The following is an 18,918-nucleotide window of genomic DNA, read 5'->3' as shown; positions in this document are numbered from 1 at the left end:
TAAGATCAGGTTAGTATAAGAAGAGCATTAGTTTTCACTTCTAAATGCAGGGATAAAACTGCTGAAATTACTGTAACAGCATCATTTCAGCTTCTTTTTTAAACGCTGGTCGGAAACAGGTTTCTGACCCCCTTTTCCTCCTCTGCATCAGTTAGCTTTTACTCTCTTATCAGAGAGGTTACTCGCAGCCAACTAGCCAAATGAAAAGTATGGCTTGATTAAGAATCTCTTTTGTCAGTAATTTGTGCCTAATGTTTTTAGCTCTCCCATGGGCTGTTGTAGAAAATGGTAAATCTGGTTTAAATGAAACCTGATCCTGTTAATGGTTTAATAGCAGCTGCCACAGGGTTATGGCATTTTTCAACAGATGCTTCTGCTCTATTTTAAACATAAACCAAGTCTTGGAATATTTACATAAATCATATAAAATATCCCTACACACTTTTGCTTAAATATATTATTATAAAATAGTCTTAGAGAAGTCCCTGTGTTTGCCCATTTATAATTATTCACATAGAATTTAAAAAACCAGCCATACTCTATTTAAAAAAATAGATGATTCATGTCTTCAGTTCAGTTCAGTCACTCAGTCGTGTCCTACTCTTTGCGACAGTATGAGTCGCAGCACGCCAGGCCTCCCTGTCCATCACCAACTCCCGGAGTTTACTCAGACTCATGTCCATAGAGTCAGCGATGCCATCCAGCCATCTCATCCTCTGTCTTACGCTTGCCTAAAAATTTTTTTAAAAGCTGAAGAATGGCCTCCATCTCTTGTCTGGGAACATGAATGGTGGCTTGGTTGATCCGATCGTTCTGTCCATCTTTAGGCCTAACACTATTTATTTAGCACTGACAAATTGCTTACACAATGATGTGCATTCTAGTGTCAACTGAAATTCAGAATAGTTACAATTAAATTAAATGGGACACTATTTTTCTTTGAGAAGGTAGACCTTGTAACAGTACTTCAAGCTATCATTCTGCATAGGATTAGTTTCTCTGGCATATGATTGTTTAACCTTTTTTTTTTTTTTTTTAAGCATTTCTTCTGGTCAAAGCACTTGTGCTGGATACACCAATGATACAAAGAAAAATGTCAGGCAAAAAAAGAAAAATAAAAACTATGACTGGTTCCAAACCGGGAAAGGAGTATGTCAAGGCTGTATATTGTCACTCTGTTTATTTCATTTACATGCAGAGTACATCATGCGGAATGCTGGGCTGGATGAAGCAAAAGCTGGAATCAAGATTGCCAGGAGAAATAGCAATCACCTCAGATATGCAAATGACACCACCCTTAGAGCAGAAAGCAAAAAGGAACTGAAGAGCCTTTTGATGAAAGTGAAAGAGGAGAGGGAAAAAGCTGGCTTAAATCTCAACATTAAAAAAGCTAAGATTATGGCATCTGGTCCCATCACTTCATGGCAGATAGATGGGGAAACAATGGAAACAGTGACAGACTTTAGTTTCTTGGGCTCCAAAATCACTGCAGATGGTGACTGCAGCCATGAAATTAAAAGACACTTGCTCCTTGGAAGAAAAGCTATGACCAACCTAGACAGCATATTCAAAAGCAGAGACATTACTTTGCCGACAAAGGTCTGTCTAGTCAAAGCTATTGTTTTTCCAGCAGCCATGTATGCATGTGAGAGTTGTACCATAACTCTTCAGCTGAGTGCTGAAGAATTGATGCTTTTGAACTGTGGTGTTGGAGAAGACTCTTGAGAGTCTCTTGGACAGCAAGGAGATCCAACCAGTCAATGTTAAAGGAAATCAGTCCTGGATATTCATTGGAAGGAGTGATGCTGAAGCTGAAACTCCAATTTTTACCACCTAATCCAAAGAACTGACTCATTTGAAAAGACCTTGATGCTGGAAAGACTGAAGGCAGGAGGAGAAGGGGATGACAGAGAATGGGATGGTTGGATGGCATCACTGACTAGATTGACATGAGTTTGAGCAAGCCCTAGGAGTTGATGGACAGGGAAGTCTGGTGTGCTGCAGTCCATGGGTTGCTCAGACATGACTGAGCAATTGAACTGACAAAAGATAGAAATAGTTAAACAAAAGAGATACCAGCTCAAGCAAAAAGAACTGAAAGTACAGTGTGCCTCTTTAGTTAGCATATTACAGGTTTGAGTCCTAAGACTCATATGAGGCCGAATCTTGAACTGGCAGGGTAGAGTCTGTCTTGTTTTTTGGGTCTTATTTTCATGATGGTATATTTGCTCAATTACTTTGGCCTATAACCATTACTTATATAAGTGCATCCAGTGCTGTGTTTTTAAGGACAAACAATAACAGTACAAATCAACTCTTTCATGCTCATACTCATCAGTCAATGAGTTGTATCCAACTCTTCATGACCCCAAAGACTGCTACATTACTCTGTCCATGGGATTCCCCAGGCAAGAATACTAGAGTGGGTTGCCATCTTCTTTTCCAGAGACAAAGCAGTTCTTAACTCTAAATGATCTGTAGGCATCAGTGACTGTGATGTGTCTCTAAATACCAGTATCCCAATCTTCCCTTGTCCTCATATCTGTCCTAGGTACTCCCGCCTAAGAAGGATGTGAAACTTGGCATGGCTTTCTTGTTTGAACTCTTTCTTCTTCGTGGGAAATATACTTATCTCCACCAGGTCGTGGGCTGGGCAACCTTCCCTTTGTATGATAGCAGTATGGATGTGGTGGAAGGAAAATTCAAGTGTCCGCTTCTCCGAGGACGTTATGATCAGAAAGTTGACAGCTTCAAGAAAACTGAAGATCTGATTTGCTTGGACCTGGACCACTGGCTGTGCAATCTCTATTTTCAGGTTTGCAATGGGATTTTGTTAGTGGGAAAAAGAACGTAAAGATTTTGCAAAGCTGCTTTTCTCTAGCCTTTAGCTATTGAGTATTCCAATAAGTATCAATATCAAAAATCTATGATAAGGGTTATCTCAATATTGATTTCTCATTGTTGTGCTCAGTTGCTCAGTCATGCCCAGCTCTTTTGGGACCCCATGGACTGTAGCCCACCAGGCTTCTCTGTGCATAGGATTTCCCAGGCAAGAATACTGGAGTGAGTTGCCATTTCCTACTCCAGGGGCCCTTCCCAACCCAGGGATTGAACTCACGTTTCTTGCATCTTTTGCACTGGCAGGTGGATTCTCTACCACTACCAATTTCTCATAATGCAGATTAAATTGATGTCTACAAACAAGGGGCAAAATTCTAGAGTCAGTAGAAATCTTTAGGATAATTTAATCCAAACTTCTGTCTTATGAATCAGGACAGTTATCCAAGTCCCTGATTTCTCAGTTTGCAGTCTGTTGTTGCTGCAGCAGACTGGTCTCAGCAATGTTGGGCAGGGGTTGTATTTCTTTTTTGGAGAGTTCTTATTGAGCTTCTGTTGTGTGTTGGGCATCACTTGTTCCAGAGATATAAAACAGATAAGACGTGGTCTCTGCCTTCGGGATGCTTGACATTTATTTGATGAGACTGACAATAGATAGCCCACATTTCCACAGGATGAAAGTGGCCATTAGAAATCTCTCTTTCCATACACATGGCTTCAATGTACGCTTCCTTTTTTATGTCAAAAATTAAAAAAAAAAAAGCAACTTGGGTACACATCACTAATTTTTGTAGGTTTGGCATTCTATTTTTTAACCAAGTCTTTTAGCAGAACATCTGTTGCATAAATTCATTTTAGGCCAACACCATGGAGGATCCAAAAAAGAAAATAGTAGCATACTTGAAATGTAAGGCATTCCAACACATTTTGGTCTATTTATTTTTGTTCTATATGTCCACATTTGTTCCACCTCTATATGTTGTTTTTAAGGAGTGCTTATATCATGAAATGCTATGAGTTTTCTTCCTTACCATTGATTATTTTTCAGTCTACCTACCTATCTACCTACCTGAGGTAAATATGGACATGTTCAAGAAACATGTGTAGTTTTGACCTCAAAATCATCAGCTACATATCCTTCTTATGTGATGATTTTCTTGTTTTCTATTTAAGTTAATTAACTGACTTTTTTTTTCCCTTTTAGCTAATTCAGTTACAATGTTTTGTCAAAATATATTTTTGTTGCTCTCTGGTTATATTGTTAAGAAAACCACTCTTAGATGAATACGTGCCCTTTTCATTATCCTGGGAATAGTGGCATCTTAAAAATAAATCTGTTTTCTCAGGTGGCTCAGCAGTGAGGAATCTGCCCGCGAATGCAGGAGGTGCAAGAGTTGCAGGTTTACTGCCTGAGTTGGGAAGATCCCTTGAAGAAGGAAATGGCAGTCCACTCTAGTATTGGATTCTAGTCCCGTTCCCAGTTATTCTGATTTGCTTTGAAGTGAAGCTCAGGATCAGAAGTTTTTAAAAGTTTCTAAGGATTAGAAACATGGATATAAATAAGCGTGAAAAGGAAGACGGTAAATGAATCTAAAGGAGTTATTGAAAAATCACCCAAAAATTTTTTGAAGAAAACCCTCAATAAAACTATTTATCAAATTGGTGACCTGAATACTATCATAGAGATCAAAATGAAAATGAAAATATAGGCATTAAAGAAAATAATTTTGGTATATGTTTATTAGATCATGTAAAAGGCATTTATAATTTGTCATTAAAATTATCATTGTTACTTAACATTCAGTGTTCTATAAATTATGGCATGGACTTTGTTTCATGAAAGATAATTTAGTTAGCACAGATATTGATAATAAAGAGATACACATTTTATATTTGAGATAGAATCAAAAAGTGATGTTTAAATTTTACAAGGTCAGAAAAAATGATTATTTGGTAAACAGTATTAGAATAACTTGATTTCAGTAAAATCTACTTTATTTGAACACACTGATAACTTTTTTTCTCCTATTAAAAAAAATCTTAGTGAAAAAAGTAACATTATTATTTATCTGTAGAGCTCTCTGGCCATTATTCATTATAAATGGACATAATTGTCCACTAGCTTCCTTATTAGATAGACAATAACAGAAATTTTCTTCCTGTGTATATTTCATGGGGGGGTTGGTGGGCGGAAGTGAGCCTTACTAATGAGAATAGCAGTTATTCAAATAGCATGCTTTACTGACTGTAAGGCAGAATAAGTATGAATGTAGGTGATTCTCTTTCATGAGGATGAAGACAAAAAATTTCTTATCTTGAAACCCTATTTTCCTCTATGTGAAATTCTAAAATATATGACTTTTTCTAATATGAATTTTCTCAAATGCAAACAATTCTGAACAAGAAAAATTTGAGTAGCTTTTTAGAGTGACTCAGGAAGAGGATAACCTGGGTTTGGGAAGAGAAAAGAGATAGATATTGGAGCAGAAAAATGGTTTTGCAATGCAGACTTAGAAGAGATGAAAGGAAACAAGCAAAGTTGGATAGAGCCTAATCATTTCCCTCTGTTGTCTCTTCACTAAGAAAACTGCCGCAGTCAGAGGGGTTGCAGAGCCAGGCCGTGGGGCTTAGCCATGACCTCATGCATTACTCACATGGCTAATAACCCTGAGCTTTAAGGAGGAGAATGGGAGCTGTTCTGATTTAGCTCCCAGAGCATGTGTGAAAGAATGTAAAGGGGAAAATTATGCAAGCAAGACAGCCTTTCATTTTTTCCTAGAAAAGCTTTTCTATCAAGTCCTCTCTTTTCTGAAAACTTCATTTCCTGTGTCAGTGATTATTTCCACCAGCATTTTATTATTAAAATTTTAAACACAGAGAAGAGTTGAAAAAATTGCATACTGATTATACAATATGCTCATTTAATTTTAAGCTTAAAATATTGTATCTTGAAGCTAGTAAATACTTGCTATTAAATGAGTGTTTGCTAATTTTATTCCAGCATGACTATTAGACTATTATTTGAAATAAGAAATTGAAAGATAAGAACAAAGGAACTGATAAACATATAGAGGAGGGACATTTTCTGTAAACCTGTTATTACTAAAAATGCATTTTTATAGTGCAACAAAGCCAAAAAAATGTAAGTTTTAGAAAAATTGGATTCATCATTGACCTTTTGGATTTTGCATATTTTGTCATTCCAGAGAGATAATTGTGTGTGCTGTATTTTCAACAGTTTGGATAACAGATCCATCTCTTAATAGGTAATTAAACTTCCTCTACATTTGAATGATCAAAAAAACCACAAAAGGCATATTCAGCTTCCCCCAGAGTTTCCAGATTGTTTAATGGCTGAAGCAGAATCAAGTGTGGATAATACAGAGAAAAAGAGTTGTTCCTCAAGGAGTGATGGAGTGAAATCCTTCTCACACTCATCTCAAGGTTAGTTCACATTTTATCGGCATCTTATTACTAATATTTCAAGAACTGTTATATTTTATAAAACTGAGACAGAAGTGCTATTAGTGTATTTCTTTCTATACCATGTCATTTAAAGAGAATGTAATCATTGACAAAATTTCATATTGCACAATTGTAAATTATATAATAAAATAGGAAGCATTGAAATACAAGTTTTTCTCCATGATTTGTAGCTCTAAAATATGTTTTCGTTTTTTGAGGAACAATTGTAACCTTTTATATATTTATTTTTTCTTTTTTTAAAAATATAAATTTATTTATTTTAATTGGAGGCTAATTACTGTGCAATATTGTATTGGTTTTGCCACATGTAGACATGAATCCGCCGCAGGTGTACATGTGTTCCCCATCCTGAACCCCTCTTCCACCTCCCTCCCTATACCATCCCTCTGGGTCATCTCAGTGCACCAGCCCCAAGCATCCTGTATCATGCATCAAACCTGGATTGGCGATTCATTTCACATATGATAATATACATGTTTCAATGCCATTCTCCCAAATCATCCCACCCTCGCCCTCTCCCACAGAGTCCAAAAGACTGTTCTATACATCTGTGTCTCTTTTACTGTCTTTCATGTAGGGTTATCATTACCATCTGTCTAAATTCCATATATATGCATTATTATACTGTATTGGTATTTTTCTTTCTGGCTTACTTCACTCTGTATAATAAGCTGCAGTTTCATCCACCTCATTAGTTCTTTTTCATGGCTGAGTAATACTCCATTGTGTATATGTACCACAGCTTTCTTATCCATTCGTCTGCTAATGGACATCTAGGTTGCTTCCATGTCCTGGCTATTATAAACAGTGCTGCAATGAACATTGGGGTACTTGTGTCTCTTTCAATTCTGGTTTTCCTCGGTGTGTATGCCCAGAAGTGGGATCGCTGGGTCGTATGGCAGTTCTATTTCCAGTTTTTTAAGGAATCTCCACACTGCTGTCGATAGCGGCTGTACTAGTTTGCATTCCCACCAACAGTGTAAGAGGGTTCCCTTTTCTCCACACCCTCTCTAGCATTTATTGCTTGTAGACTTTTGGATCGCAGCCATTCTGACTGGCATGAAATGGTACCTCATTGTGTTTTTGATTTGCATTTCTCTGATAATGAGTGATGTTGAGCATTTTTTCATGTGTTCATTAGCCTATCCATATGTCTTCTTTGGAGAAATGTCTGCTTAGTTCTCTGGCCCATTTTTTGATTGGACCATTTGTTTTTCTGGAACTGAGCTACAGGAGTTGCTTGTATATTTTTGAGATTAATTTTTTGTCAGTTGCTTCATTTGCTATCAATTTCTCCCATTCTAAAGGCTGTCTTTTCAATTTTCTTATAGTTACCTTTGTTGTGCAGAAGATTTTAATTTTAATTAGGTCCCATTTGTTTATTTTTGATTTTGCTTCCAATATTCTGGGAGGTGGGCCATAGAGGATCCTGCTGTGATTTATGTCGGAGAGTGTTTTGCCTATGTTCTCCTCCAGGGGTTTTATAGTTTCTTGTCTTACGTTTAGATCTTTAATCCATTTTGAGTTTATTTTTGTGTATGGTGTTAGAAAGTATTCTAGTTTCATTCTTTTACAAGTGGTTGACCAGCTTTCCCAGCACCACTTGTTAAAGAGATTGTCTTTTCTCCATTGTATATTTTTGCCTCCTTTGTCAAAGATAAGGTGAGATAAGGTGTCCATAGGTGAGTGGATTTATCTCTGGGCTTTCTATTTTGTTCCATTGATCTATATTTCTGTCTTTGTGCCAGTACCATACCATCTTGATGACTGTGGCTTTGTAGTAGAGCCTGAAGTCCGGCAGGTTGATTCCTCCAGTTCCATTCTTCTTTCTCAAGATTGCTTTGGCTATTTGAGGTTTTTTGTATTTCCATACAAATTGTGAAATTATTTGTTCTAGCTCTGTGAAAAATACCGTTGGTAGCTTGATAGGGATTGCATTGAATCTATAGATTGCTTTGGGTACTATATTCATTTTCACTATATTGATTCTTCCCATCCATGAACATGGCATATTTCTCCATCTATTCGTGTCCTCTTTGATTTCTTTCACAAGTATTTTATAGTTTTCTATATATAGGTCTTTTGCTTCTTTAGGTAGATATATTCCTAAGTATTTTATTCTTCTTGTTGCAATGGTGAATGGAATTGTTTCCTTAATTTCTCTTTCTATTTTCTCATTATTAGTGTATAGGAATGCAAGGGATTTCTGTGTGTTGATTTTATATCCTGCAACTTTATATATTCATTGATTAGCTCTAGTAATTTTTTGGTGGGGTCTTTAGGGTTTTCTATGTAGAGGATCATGTCATCTGCAAACAGCAAGAGTTTTACTTCTTCTTTTCCAATTGGGATTCCTTTTATTTCTTTTTCTGCTATGATTGCTGTGGCCAAAACTTCCAAAACTATGTTAAATAGTAGTGGTGAGAGTGGGCACCCTTGTCTTGTTCCTGACTTTAGGGGAAATGCTTTCAATTTTTCACCATTGAGGATAATGTTTGCTGTGGGTTTGTCATATATAGCTTTTATTATGTTGAGGTATGTTCCTTGCATTCCTGCTTTCTGGAGGGTTTTTATCAGAAATGGATATTGAATTTTGTCAAAGGTTTTCTCTGCATCTATTGAGATAATCATATGATTTTTATTTTTCAATTTGTTAATGTGGTGTATTACATTGATTGATTTGCGGATATTGAATCCTTGCATCCCTGGGATAAAGCCCACTTGGTCATGATGTATGATTTTTTTAATATGTTGTTGGATTCTGATTGCTAGAATTTTGTCAAGGATTTTTGCATCTATGTTCATTAGTGATGTTGGCCTGTTCAGTTCAGTTGCTCAGTCATGTCCGACTCTTGCGACCCCATGAATCATAGCACGCCAAGCCTTCCTGTCCATCACCAACTCCCGGAGTTCACTCAGACTTGCGTTCATCGAGTCTGTGATGCCATCCAGCCATCTCATCGTCGGTCATCCCCTTCTTCTCCTGCCCCCAATCCCTCCCATTATCAGAGTCTTTTCCAATGAGTCAACTCTTCACATGAGGTGGCCAAAGTACTGGAGTTTCAGCTTTAGCATCATTCCTCCCAAAGAAATCCCAGGGTTGATCTCCTGATAGTAATCTCTTATGATCCTTTGTATTTTTATGTTGTTTGTTGTGATCGCTCCATTTTCATTTTTAATTTTATTGATTTGATTTTTCTCCCTTTGTTTCTTGATGAGTCTGGCTAATGGTTTGTCAATTTTATTTATCCTCTCAAAGAACCAGCTTAATAAATGTGAAAGAAACAAAAGAGACCATAGCAAAAAGCAACAAAGCCAAGTGTAACTTTTTAGGTTCTTAGTCCTAAATTTCCATCTTTCTTGCATGCTCAATGGAAGAGAATTGCTTTCAGAAAAAAATTCTCAAATAATTTAATTTATTCTATAATCCTTTGCTTTCAAAGACTGGTTTAATCAAGCACTATGCGAGCAAATAATACTTTTGAAATATTCAATGTACACAAGTTTCAGTTTATAGAAAGAAGCTAGCCATGAGTTCTCGCACAGTAGGTCTCTTCATGAGACTTCCTTGATTTGAATGCTTAACACGTTTATCTTCAGTTTTTATCAATTGTGTGAAATCACCAATTATGACTGAATCCGCCCATTTCTCTTATACATTTTTTGTGCACTTAACTACTCATCAAACACTTCTCTGTGTTTATATCTTATTGTTGGCTTTGCTTTAGTTTCACTTATTAAACAGAAAATCAAGTTTTTCTTTTTTTAACTGTTAATAGAAAATTAATTTACTGACACATTTGATCACAATTCAGTTTTATAATATTTTTAACATCAGCACGTCTTTAGTCTGGTTCCATTTTTCTTCTGGTTGAAATAAATCTTCAGTAATTAATTTAAAGTTTGAATCTGTGAATGGTAAACTCTCTTAGTCTTTGCATGTCTGAAAAAAATCTGTTTTTTCTCACTTTTGGTAGATCATTTTTACATGTATAAAACTCTAGGATACTAATAATATTCCCCCACTGTTTTCTCCACCATATTCTCATACCTGTTGTGGCTGATGAAAAATAGGTATTAGGTGGATAGCCATTGATGGATTCTAGGAAGGTGATTGATGTATTTCACTTCTGTTTTAGGCAGATCCTTCTGCTAAGTTTCAGGAGGATTCATTTGAGAAAGGCATGGCTAGAAACAGATCAGTTAGGAAAAGTTTGGAGCAGTCCAGGTAACAGATGAGAATCTGAATTAGGGCAGAGATAGTAAAGTTGGAGAAGAGAGTATATATTCTCAAAGTATTAAAGAAATGTAATAGAGTGATCATGACTCCAGTACTCTTGCCTGGAAAGTCCCATGGATGGAGGAGCCTGGTGGGCTGCAGTCCATGGGGTCGCTAAGGGTCGGACACGACTGAGCGACTTCACTTTCACTTTTCACTTTCATGCATTGGAGAAGGAAATGGCAACCCACTCCAGTGTTCTTGCCTGGAGAATCCCAGGGACGGGGGAGCCTGGTGGGCTGCCGTCTATGGGGTCACATAGAGTCGGACACGACTGAAGTGACTTAGCAGCAGGACTAAGAATAAGAATATCCTTGTTAGTTGGATACGGATGGTGAAGAAGAATTAAGGATGATTCTTTCTTTATTTTCTATCATGGACAGATATGGATATCAACCAGCAAATGACAAGAAATAAAGGGGGAAGGACAGGACTAGAAGAAAAGCTGTGAACTTGATTTTGGACCTATTGAGTTTAAGCTTTCTACATTATATCCAAGTATAAATGTTTGGGGGATCTTTGGAAAAAATGCATGTGAAACTTGAGAGAGAGATGGAAGTTTGGGAAGGGGAATATGTCCATTGGAGAGACATAAACACCTAGACTCTAGCTGAATCTGCTGAGTGGTAGGTTTCAAACTGGGAGAATGTGTAGAATGATGGAAGTGTTGGGATGAGGGCGAAACTCAGGAAAACAGCCATGTTTCAGAAGGATGCTAGAATCCTACTATCAGTTCAGTTTAGTTTAGTTGCTCAGTTGAGTCCGACTCTTTGTGACCCCATGAATCGCAGCACACCAGGCCTCTCTGTCCATCACCAACTCCCGGAATTCACTCAGACTCACGTCCATTGAGTCAGTGATGCCATTCAGCCATCTCATCCTCTGTTGTCCCCTTCTCCTCCTGCCCCCAATCCCTCCCAGTATCAGAGTCTTTTCCAATGAGTCAACTCTTCGCATGAGGTGTCCAAAGTACTGGAGTTTCAGCTTCAGCATCATTCCCTCCAAAGTAATCCCAGGGTTGATCTCCTTACAACACACTGGTTCCAAATAGGGAAAGGGGTACGTCAAGGCTGTATATTGTCACCCTGCTGATTTAACTTCTTATGCAGAATACATCATGAGAAATGCTGGGCTGGAAGAAGCACAAGCTGGAATCAAGATTGCCAGGAGAAATATCGGTAGCCTCAGATATGCAGATGACACCACCCTTATGGCAGACAGTGAAGAGGAACTAAAGAGCCTCTTGATGGAAGTGAAGGTGGAGAGAGAAAAAGTTGGCTTAAAGCTCAACATTCAGAAAATGAAGATCATGGCATCTGGTTCCATCACTTCATGGGAAATAGATGGGGAAACAGTAGAAACAGTGTCAGACTTTATTCTGGGGGGCTCCAAAATCACTGCAGATGGTGATTGCAGCCATGAAATTAAAGGACACTTACTCCTTGGAAGAAAACTTATGACCAACCTGGATAGCATATTCAAAAGCAGAGACATTACTTTGCCAACTAAGGTCCATCTAGTCAAGGCTATGGTTTTTCCAGCAGTCATGTATGGATGTGAGAGTTGGACTGTGAAGAAAGTTGAGCACCAAAGAACTGATGCTTTTAAACTGTGGTGTTGGAGAAGACTCTTGAGAGTCCCTTGGACTGCAAGGAGATTCAACCAGTCCACTCTGAAGGAGAACCCTACTGTAATCAAACCCAAAGTCTGAACTATTTAACATCCTAGATGACATCCATCTTCCTTGTCTTGTTCTGCCTAACAGCTGGGCCACACAGAGCTTCATATTTAGCTGCCAGTGGTAAAAGTTTCTTTAGTTGTGCCCAGAGTTTTCCAAATCCCCTGGAGAATTTTTGCCTTGTTGGGCCAAGTAAAACTCCACTGACTGCAACTCATTTTCTAGAACCCCACTTCCTTCCCTAACAGACAATCACAGCACAAGTCCTGGGCTGTTATATTTGCACCTGTCCTGTTTCTCTACAAGTGAAACATTATCACCACCCAGTGATTACTGAGACATGGCTACCTCCAGAGAATTCAGTAGCATTTTATAGAGTCGTGTGTACCTGGACATGCTATGTTGAAATTTTACACATAGAATTATCATATATTGAATTCTGTCAGCTAGCTTTAAATGGATATTCATGAAACTAAATTAGAAATGAGATATATATTGAAGGTAGGCAATAAATGCAAACACTATGAAGTGCCTTGATTAATGTGTTTTATTTCTCACACCTGAGAACTTAGATTGACTATTCTTACAGCCTGAGAGAGTTAGGAGGACACCAATGTCACAATCTGGGTTTTGAGAATAATTTGTAGAGTGTGCTGTCCTCTACATGCACACCTTTGAAATGACTGCAAGCATTCTAGGTTGGAATTTAATAGGTGTAAGGCTTTGATTTTTTATTTTTAATTCATTTCTTTTTAATTGAAGGGTGATTGCTTTACAATATTGCTTTGGTTTCTGCCATACATCAACATGAATTAGCCATAGGTATACATATGTTGGGCTTCCCTGGAGGCTCAGATGGTAAGGAATTGAACTCAACGCAGGAGGCCTCAATTCAATCCCTGGGTTGGGAAGATCCTCAGGAAGAGGGCATGGCAGTCCATGGTAAAGAATCGAACTCAATGTGGGAGACCTGAGTTTGATCTCCACCAGGGGAAGGTCCCCTGGTAGAGGGCATGGGAACCCACTCTAGTCATCTTGCCTGGAGAATCCCATGGACACAGGAGCCTGGTGGGCTACAGTCCATGGGGATGTAAAGAGTCGACACAACTGAGCAATTAAAGCACAGCACAGCACATACATACGTCCTTCCCTGTTGAACCTGCCCCCATCTGCCACCCTTTCTCACCCCTCTAGGTTATTACAGAGCCTTGGTTTGAGTTCCCCGATTCTTACAGCAAATTTCCATTGGCCATTTCCCGTTCCATATTTTACATATGGTAGTGTATATACTTTCATGCTCCTCTCTCCATTAGTTTCACTCTCTCCTTCCTTATTCCCATGATTTTTTTATTTTTAAAATTATTCAGTTCAGTTCAGTCACTCAGTCATGTCCGACTCTTTGCGACCCCATGGACTGCAGCACACCAGGCCTCCCTGATCCATCACCAACTCCCGGAGTTTACTCTGACTCGCCCACTGAGTCCGTGATGCCATCCAACCATCTCATCCTCTGTCAACCCCTTCCCTGCCTGCCCTCAGTCTTTCCCAGCATCAGGGTCTTTTCCAGTGAGTCAGTTCTTTGGATCAGATGATCAAAGCATTGGAGCATCAGTCCTTCCAATGAATATTCAGGACTGATTTCCTTTAGGATGGACTGGTTGGATCTCTTTGCAGTACAAGGGACTCTCAAGAGTCTTCTCCAACACCACAGTTGAAAAGCATCAACTCTTCGGTGCTCAGCTTTCTTTATGGTCCAGCTCTCACATCCCTACATGACCACTGGAAAAACCATAGCTTTGACTAGATGGACCTTTGTTGGAAAAGTAATATCTCTGCTTTTTAATATCCTGTCTAGGTTGGTCATAGTGTTTCTTCCAAGGAGTAAGCATCTTTTAACTTCATGGCTGCAGTCACCATCTGCAGTGATTTTGGAGCCCTCCCAAAATAAAGTCTGTCACTGTTTCTACTCTTTCCCATCTATTTGCCATGAAGTGATGGGACCAGATGCCATGATCTTAGTTTTCTGAATGTTGAGCTTTAAGCCAACTTTTTCACTCTCCTCTTTCACTTTCATTAGGAGACTGTTTAGTTCCTCTTCACTTTCTGCCATAAGGGTGGTGTCATCTGCATATCTGAGGTTATTGCTATTTCTCCTGGCAATCTTGATTCCATCTTGTGCTTCATCCAGCCTGGCATTTTGCATGATGTATTCCGCATATTAGTTAAATAAGCAGGGTGACAATATACAGCCTTGACGTACTCCTTTCCCAATTTGGAACCAGTCTGTTCTATGTCCAGTTTTAACTGTTGCTTCCTGACCTGCATACAGGTTTCTCAAGAGGCAGGTCAGGTGGTCTGGTATTCCCATCTCTTTAAGAATTTTCCACAGTTTGTTGTGGTCCACACCGTCAATGGCTTTGGCATAGTCAATAACGCAGAGGTAGATGTTTTTCTGGAACTCTCTTGCTTTTTCGATGATCCAACAGATGCTGGCAATTTGATCTCTGGTTCTTCTGCCTTTTCTAATCCAGCTTGAACATTTGGAAGTTCATAGTTCACATTCTGTTGAAGCCTGGCTTGAAGAATTTTGAGCATTACTGTGCTAGAGTGTGAGATGAGTACAATTGTGCAGTAGTTTGAGCATTCTTTGGCATTGCCTTTCTTTGGAATAGGAATGAAAACTGATCTTTTCCACTCTTGTGGCCACTACTGAGTTTTCCAAATTTGCTGGCATATTGAGTGTGGCACTTTCATAGCATCATCTTTTAGGATAATGATAGTGGAGCTATCAAAACTAGTGGAGGTGATGGAATTCCATTTAAGCTATTTCAAATCCTAAAAGATGACGCTGTGAAAGTGCTGCACTCAACATGTCAGCAAATTTTAAATTATTTCATGGAATCAATTAGGTGATCAGTACATTTATATACTCATAGAGTGTGTTTTCAAATGATCTTTAATAATTTAATATATTTAGGAGATTATTTTTGTTCTCAGTTTAATAGGTTAATTTTTAGCAGGCTATATTAAAGGAAATTTTTATTACCTCTTATTTTATGTCTTGAAATTTTGATTTTTTTATGTTAGTGCAGATATCATAGGTGGATAACAATGGGTGTGCTGTGTTCAATATGCTTAGCATGGATGAGGGGAATGTGGAGAGGTTGGGAACCTAAATCACCGGCATTCTAAGAAAGACAGAGAGTGGCAGAAAAGGACAGAGGCAAAAACAGACATACAAAGAGCAGATTTAGCCTCATTCCAAAACGCTTTGTGTGGCTGCTCTGTCGAGGACATTCGCGGACGCTGGACATAAGTCTTACTCTGCTCTAAGTTGAAGACTAATAATACAAGTTTCACATTCCACGACTACAGAGGGAACTTCTGCCTTCGTTCTGAATAGAGTAATACAAAAACAAAACAAAAATTTCTTCGAATGCCTGCCTCTGCTACAAGTGCATATATTTACTTATTTTTCTTGGAGGCTTCCTCGATGTAGTATTAGCAGCTAATATCCCCCATGGGTTTGTTTTCTAATCTATCAAGGTTGTGATACAGTATGCTGTTTCTGCCACTGATATGTTGCTCGGAGATTTAATAACGGGTAAACAAACACAACATGTGGTAATTCATTTCAAATTAAAAGTTTATTAAACTCCAGCTTGATGGCTTTCTGGCTATTTGCAATGAAAGGAGTGAACCTTAGGGAGGGGTGGGCACGTGGTATGTTCATGGCTGCAGAGTTTCTATCTGAAAAATATGTTTATGATCTTCTGCAAGCTGTCCCACATTGATAGGCTCATATGTAACCTGCTGGATCCGCTGCAGTCCCAGATTCTGAAAGAGCGACTTTAATGTTCACTTACCAGTTCACGTGTGCATGCACATGCACGTATGCACTCATGCACACATAGACACACCCACAGGAAGGTGACTCCGACTGTAATCCCGCAGTTGATGTTTTAAGTGGGGATCCGTCTTGCAAATTGGTGGACGCCTGAGGCCGGAAAATATTTATGGAAAATAAAAGGCCAGTCCCCCCCCAAAAAGACCCATGATACAACTTTTGGGTTTAGGCTGCTTTAGTTTTCAGGGGGCAGACTAGGGAAACGTTTGTTCTGCTTGACAATTTTGTTTTGTACGTGCCTACATTGCATGAACGATGGTCTCTGGCAAGGTCTATATGTGTTTTGTGATGCAGAATTCAGTTCAGGAGAGTTTTATTGTGTAACCACCAGCAACAAAACAGGCTGCTAAATGCTGTGTGGATTATAAACCCAAATAAGAGGCAAATCCTCAACCTCCAGGGGCTCACCGCAGCCCCCCACCACTCTACCACTGAGATGCATGTCCCCACATTGACTTGATGGGGGGAGGACCAGGCAGCAGCCTGCTTACCTGCAGGACCCAGGGGAGACTTCACTCTTGGACAAGTGAAATAGACACATTTGGCTAAGAAACAAAGGTTGGGCTGTTAGGGGAGGGGGCGATGGTGGGAAATAGATGCTATCTGTCAATCAGATTTGTTTCCCATCTCAGTCTTGCACGGTGGGATTCTCAGGGAGAGGGGAACTGCATGGAAATACTCACCAACCTGCTAAAAGAAACTTTTCGTTGAATTTCTGTGAGACCAGGAAGTATGCGGTATATTATGGTACATACTATTCCATGAAAAAATGAGGCATACTGTGTACATGTAATCTGTTCTTTCTCTTTTTAAGATCTTTTTCTTTTTTTGATGTGGACTATTTTAAAAGGCTTTATTGAATTTGCTACAATATTGCTTCTCTTTTAGGGTTTGGTCTTCTGGCCACGAGGTATGTGGGATCCTAGCTCATCCACCAGGGTTCGAATCCTCATCACCTGTGCTGGAGGCGAAGTCTTAACCACTGGACCGCCAGTACTGGAGGTCCCTGTATTGTGTTTTTAGACTACAGTTCTGTCGTTCGAGGTTTTACAGAGGCACTGTGGGACGAGTTAGGTGAGGAGAACATGAGCTCAGGTAGCTCATGGGTTTCTGGAGACAAATGAGTAAGCTTTTGAAGGCTATTGAAGAGTGCCTCAACTTCTTTTTTTTAATACAGTCCCATTTAAATCTCGTATTGATATGACCTGGGGAGATATGTGTTAATTTCACATTTTTGTGGGGTAAAAGAAAAGCCATGAGAAAAGTTAAGGGCTCAGAATGGTACAAAGGATATTTGGAATTATTGGATACACACTGGGATGGATTTGGGCAAGGAGGAACAGGTTTGATTCATAGTTGGGGGACTAAGATCCTGCGTGCCACGTGGCCAAAATAAAAGCTTTATAATCATAGAAATGCTCCAAAATATTTTAAAATAATTTAAATCATTTTTTTTTGGAAGCATCCAGTGTTCAAGGTAAATCCTTCCTTCCTTCTTTTCTTCTTCCCTCCTTCGTTTCTGCTTTTGGTGCTTTCTTCCGTCCTCCTTTCCTTCTTACAGATCAATGAAGTTGTCACCTTGTAACTTTATTTACAGACTGAGTAAGACTTCCAATAGCTGCAGCATTAAACTCCCCAAATTGGGGCTCAGCTGGGGAAATTCCACACAGATGTTAATTGGAGGTAGAGTAAGGATTGCATTTTTAACAAATTTAGTTAAAAAAAAAAAAAAGAGAGAATTGTTTTCAACTTCGATTTTGTAGACTCCTTCACCATTGCGGGTTATTTGCAACAATGGTTTCTAGTTTGAACCACTTCGATCTCAAAGTCGTTTCAAAAAAACTGCTGGAATTGAGAAAGCTTTAAACAGTCATGCAGGTCTTTAATTGTAAATTAGTTTTGACAGGACTACGATGCAGAGCCCGGCTTGGTTCCAAAGTGATGCTAGCTGACAACCTCGGCTGCTCCAGGAGCAAAGGAACATGTGGAAGAAATTGTTCTTTTCCATTTCACAGCTTGTCATTTCCTCTGCGGGGCAGCCCCTGACCCCTCGGAGAGAGCCTGACACCCATAAGGGAAGTGTTCCCACTGATGTAAAGGAAGTGGAGGAGCAGTTTAACGCGAAGCAAGTGGGGAGGAGGGTGTGTCAGAAGGACCTGGGGGACAGAGAGATGAGATGAGCTGAAAACGTTTCCAGCAGGTTGGAATCTTTGCTGCGTTATCCCCTTTCGGCAGAGAAAACCGAACGATAATTTAGAAAGGCTCAGAACACTGAGGGAGGGGGGAGGCTAGCACTACCTTTTTAAAATCTTTTTTTTTTTTTTAAGGTAGAAATGGCAATAAAAATGAACGTGTCACATGTGAATGATCAAAATAAAGGTCTGAGGGAAAAGTACAAATGTATGTTTGCTGCTCTGTTGCAATATGTTTCTAATTACAGAATGTGTGTGGATTAGATCGACAACGTCAGATTACAACTTGTGTTCTCAGGACGTTTTACACCCTCAGCATTTTATTTGGTCTCATATATTCATCACAGTCAATTTTGCCTCTATACCTGAGCTATTAAACAGTGCTGTAGGGAACATAAAAAAGCAGCGGGGTTGTGTTATCATTCAAAGTGGTCTATTATTCTTGTCAATGGGCACAAACTGTTTCAAAAGTCCTCAAATTATCCATATTTTTAGAGCTACTAATCAAGTCATTTTTTAAAAAATAACTTCTTATTCT

The 18,918-nt window shown here is 39.0% G+C and overlaps 1 protein-coding gene across 1 annotated transcript in view; it reads left to right on the top strand.

The window, feature by feature from the left end:
• LOC102189642 overlaps positions 1-18,918 on the top strand; it is a 247,782-nt gene that overhangs the window by 86,444 nt on the left and 142,420 nt on the right. The window contains 3 exon segments of the mRNA XM_018038501.1: positions 2,552-2,815; positions 6,105-6,282; positions 17,077-17,098. Of these exon segments, the coding sequence (XP_017893990.1) occupies positions 2,552-2,815; positions 6,105-6,282; positions 17,077-17,098 (464 nt within the window).

The sequence above is a fragment of the Capra hircus genome, chromosome 23, assembly GCF_001704415.2.
Source record: "Capra hircus breed San Clemente chromosome 23, ASM170441v1, whole genome shotgun sequence".
Lineage (NCBI taxonomy): Eukaryota > Metazoa > Chordata > Mammalia > Artiodactyla > Bovidae > Capra > Capra hircus.
This window is presented reverse-complemented; position numbering and strand designations above follow the sequence as displayed.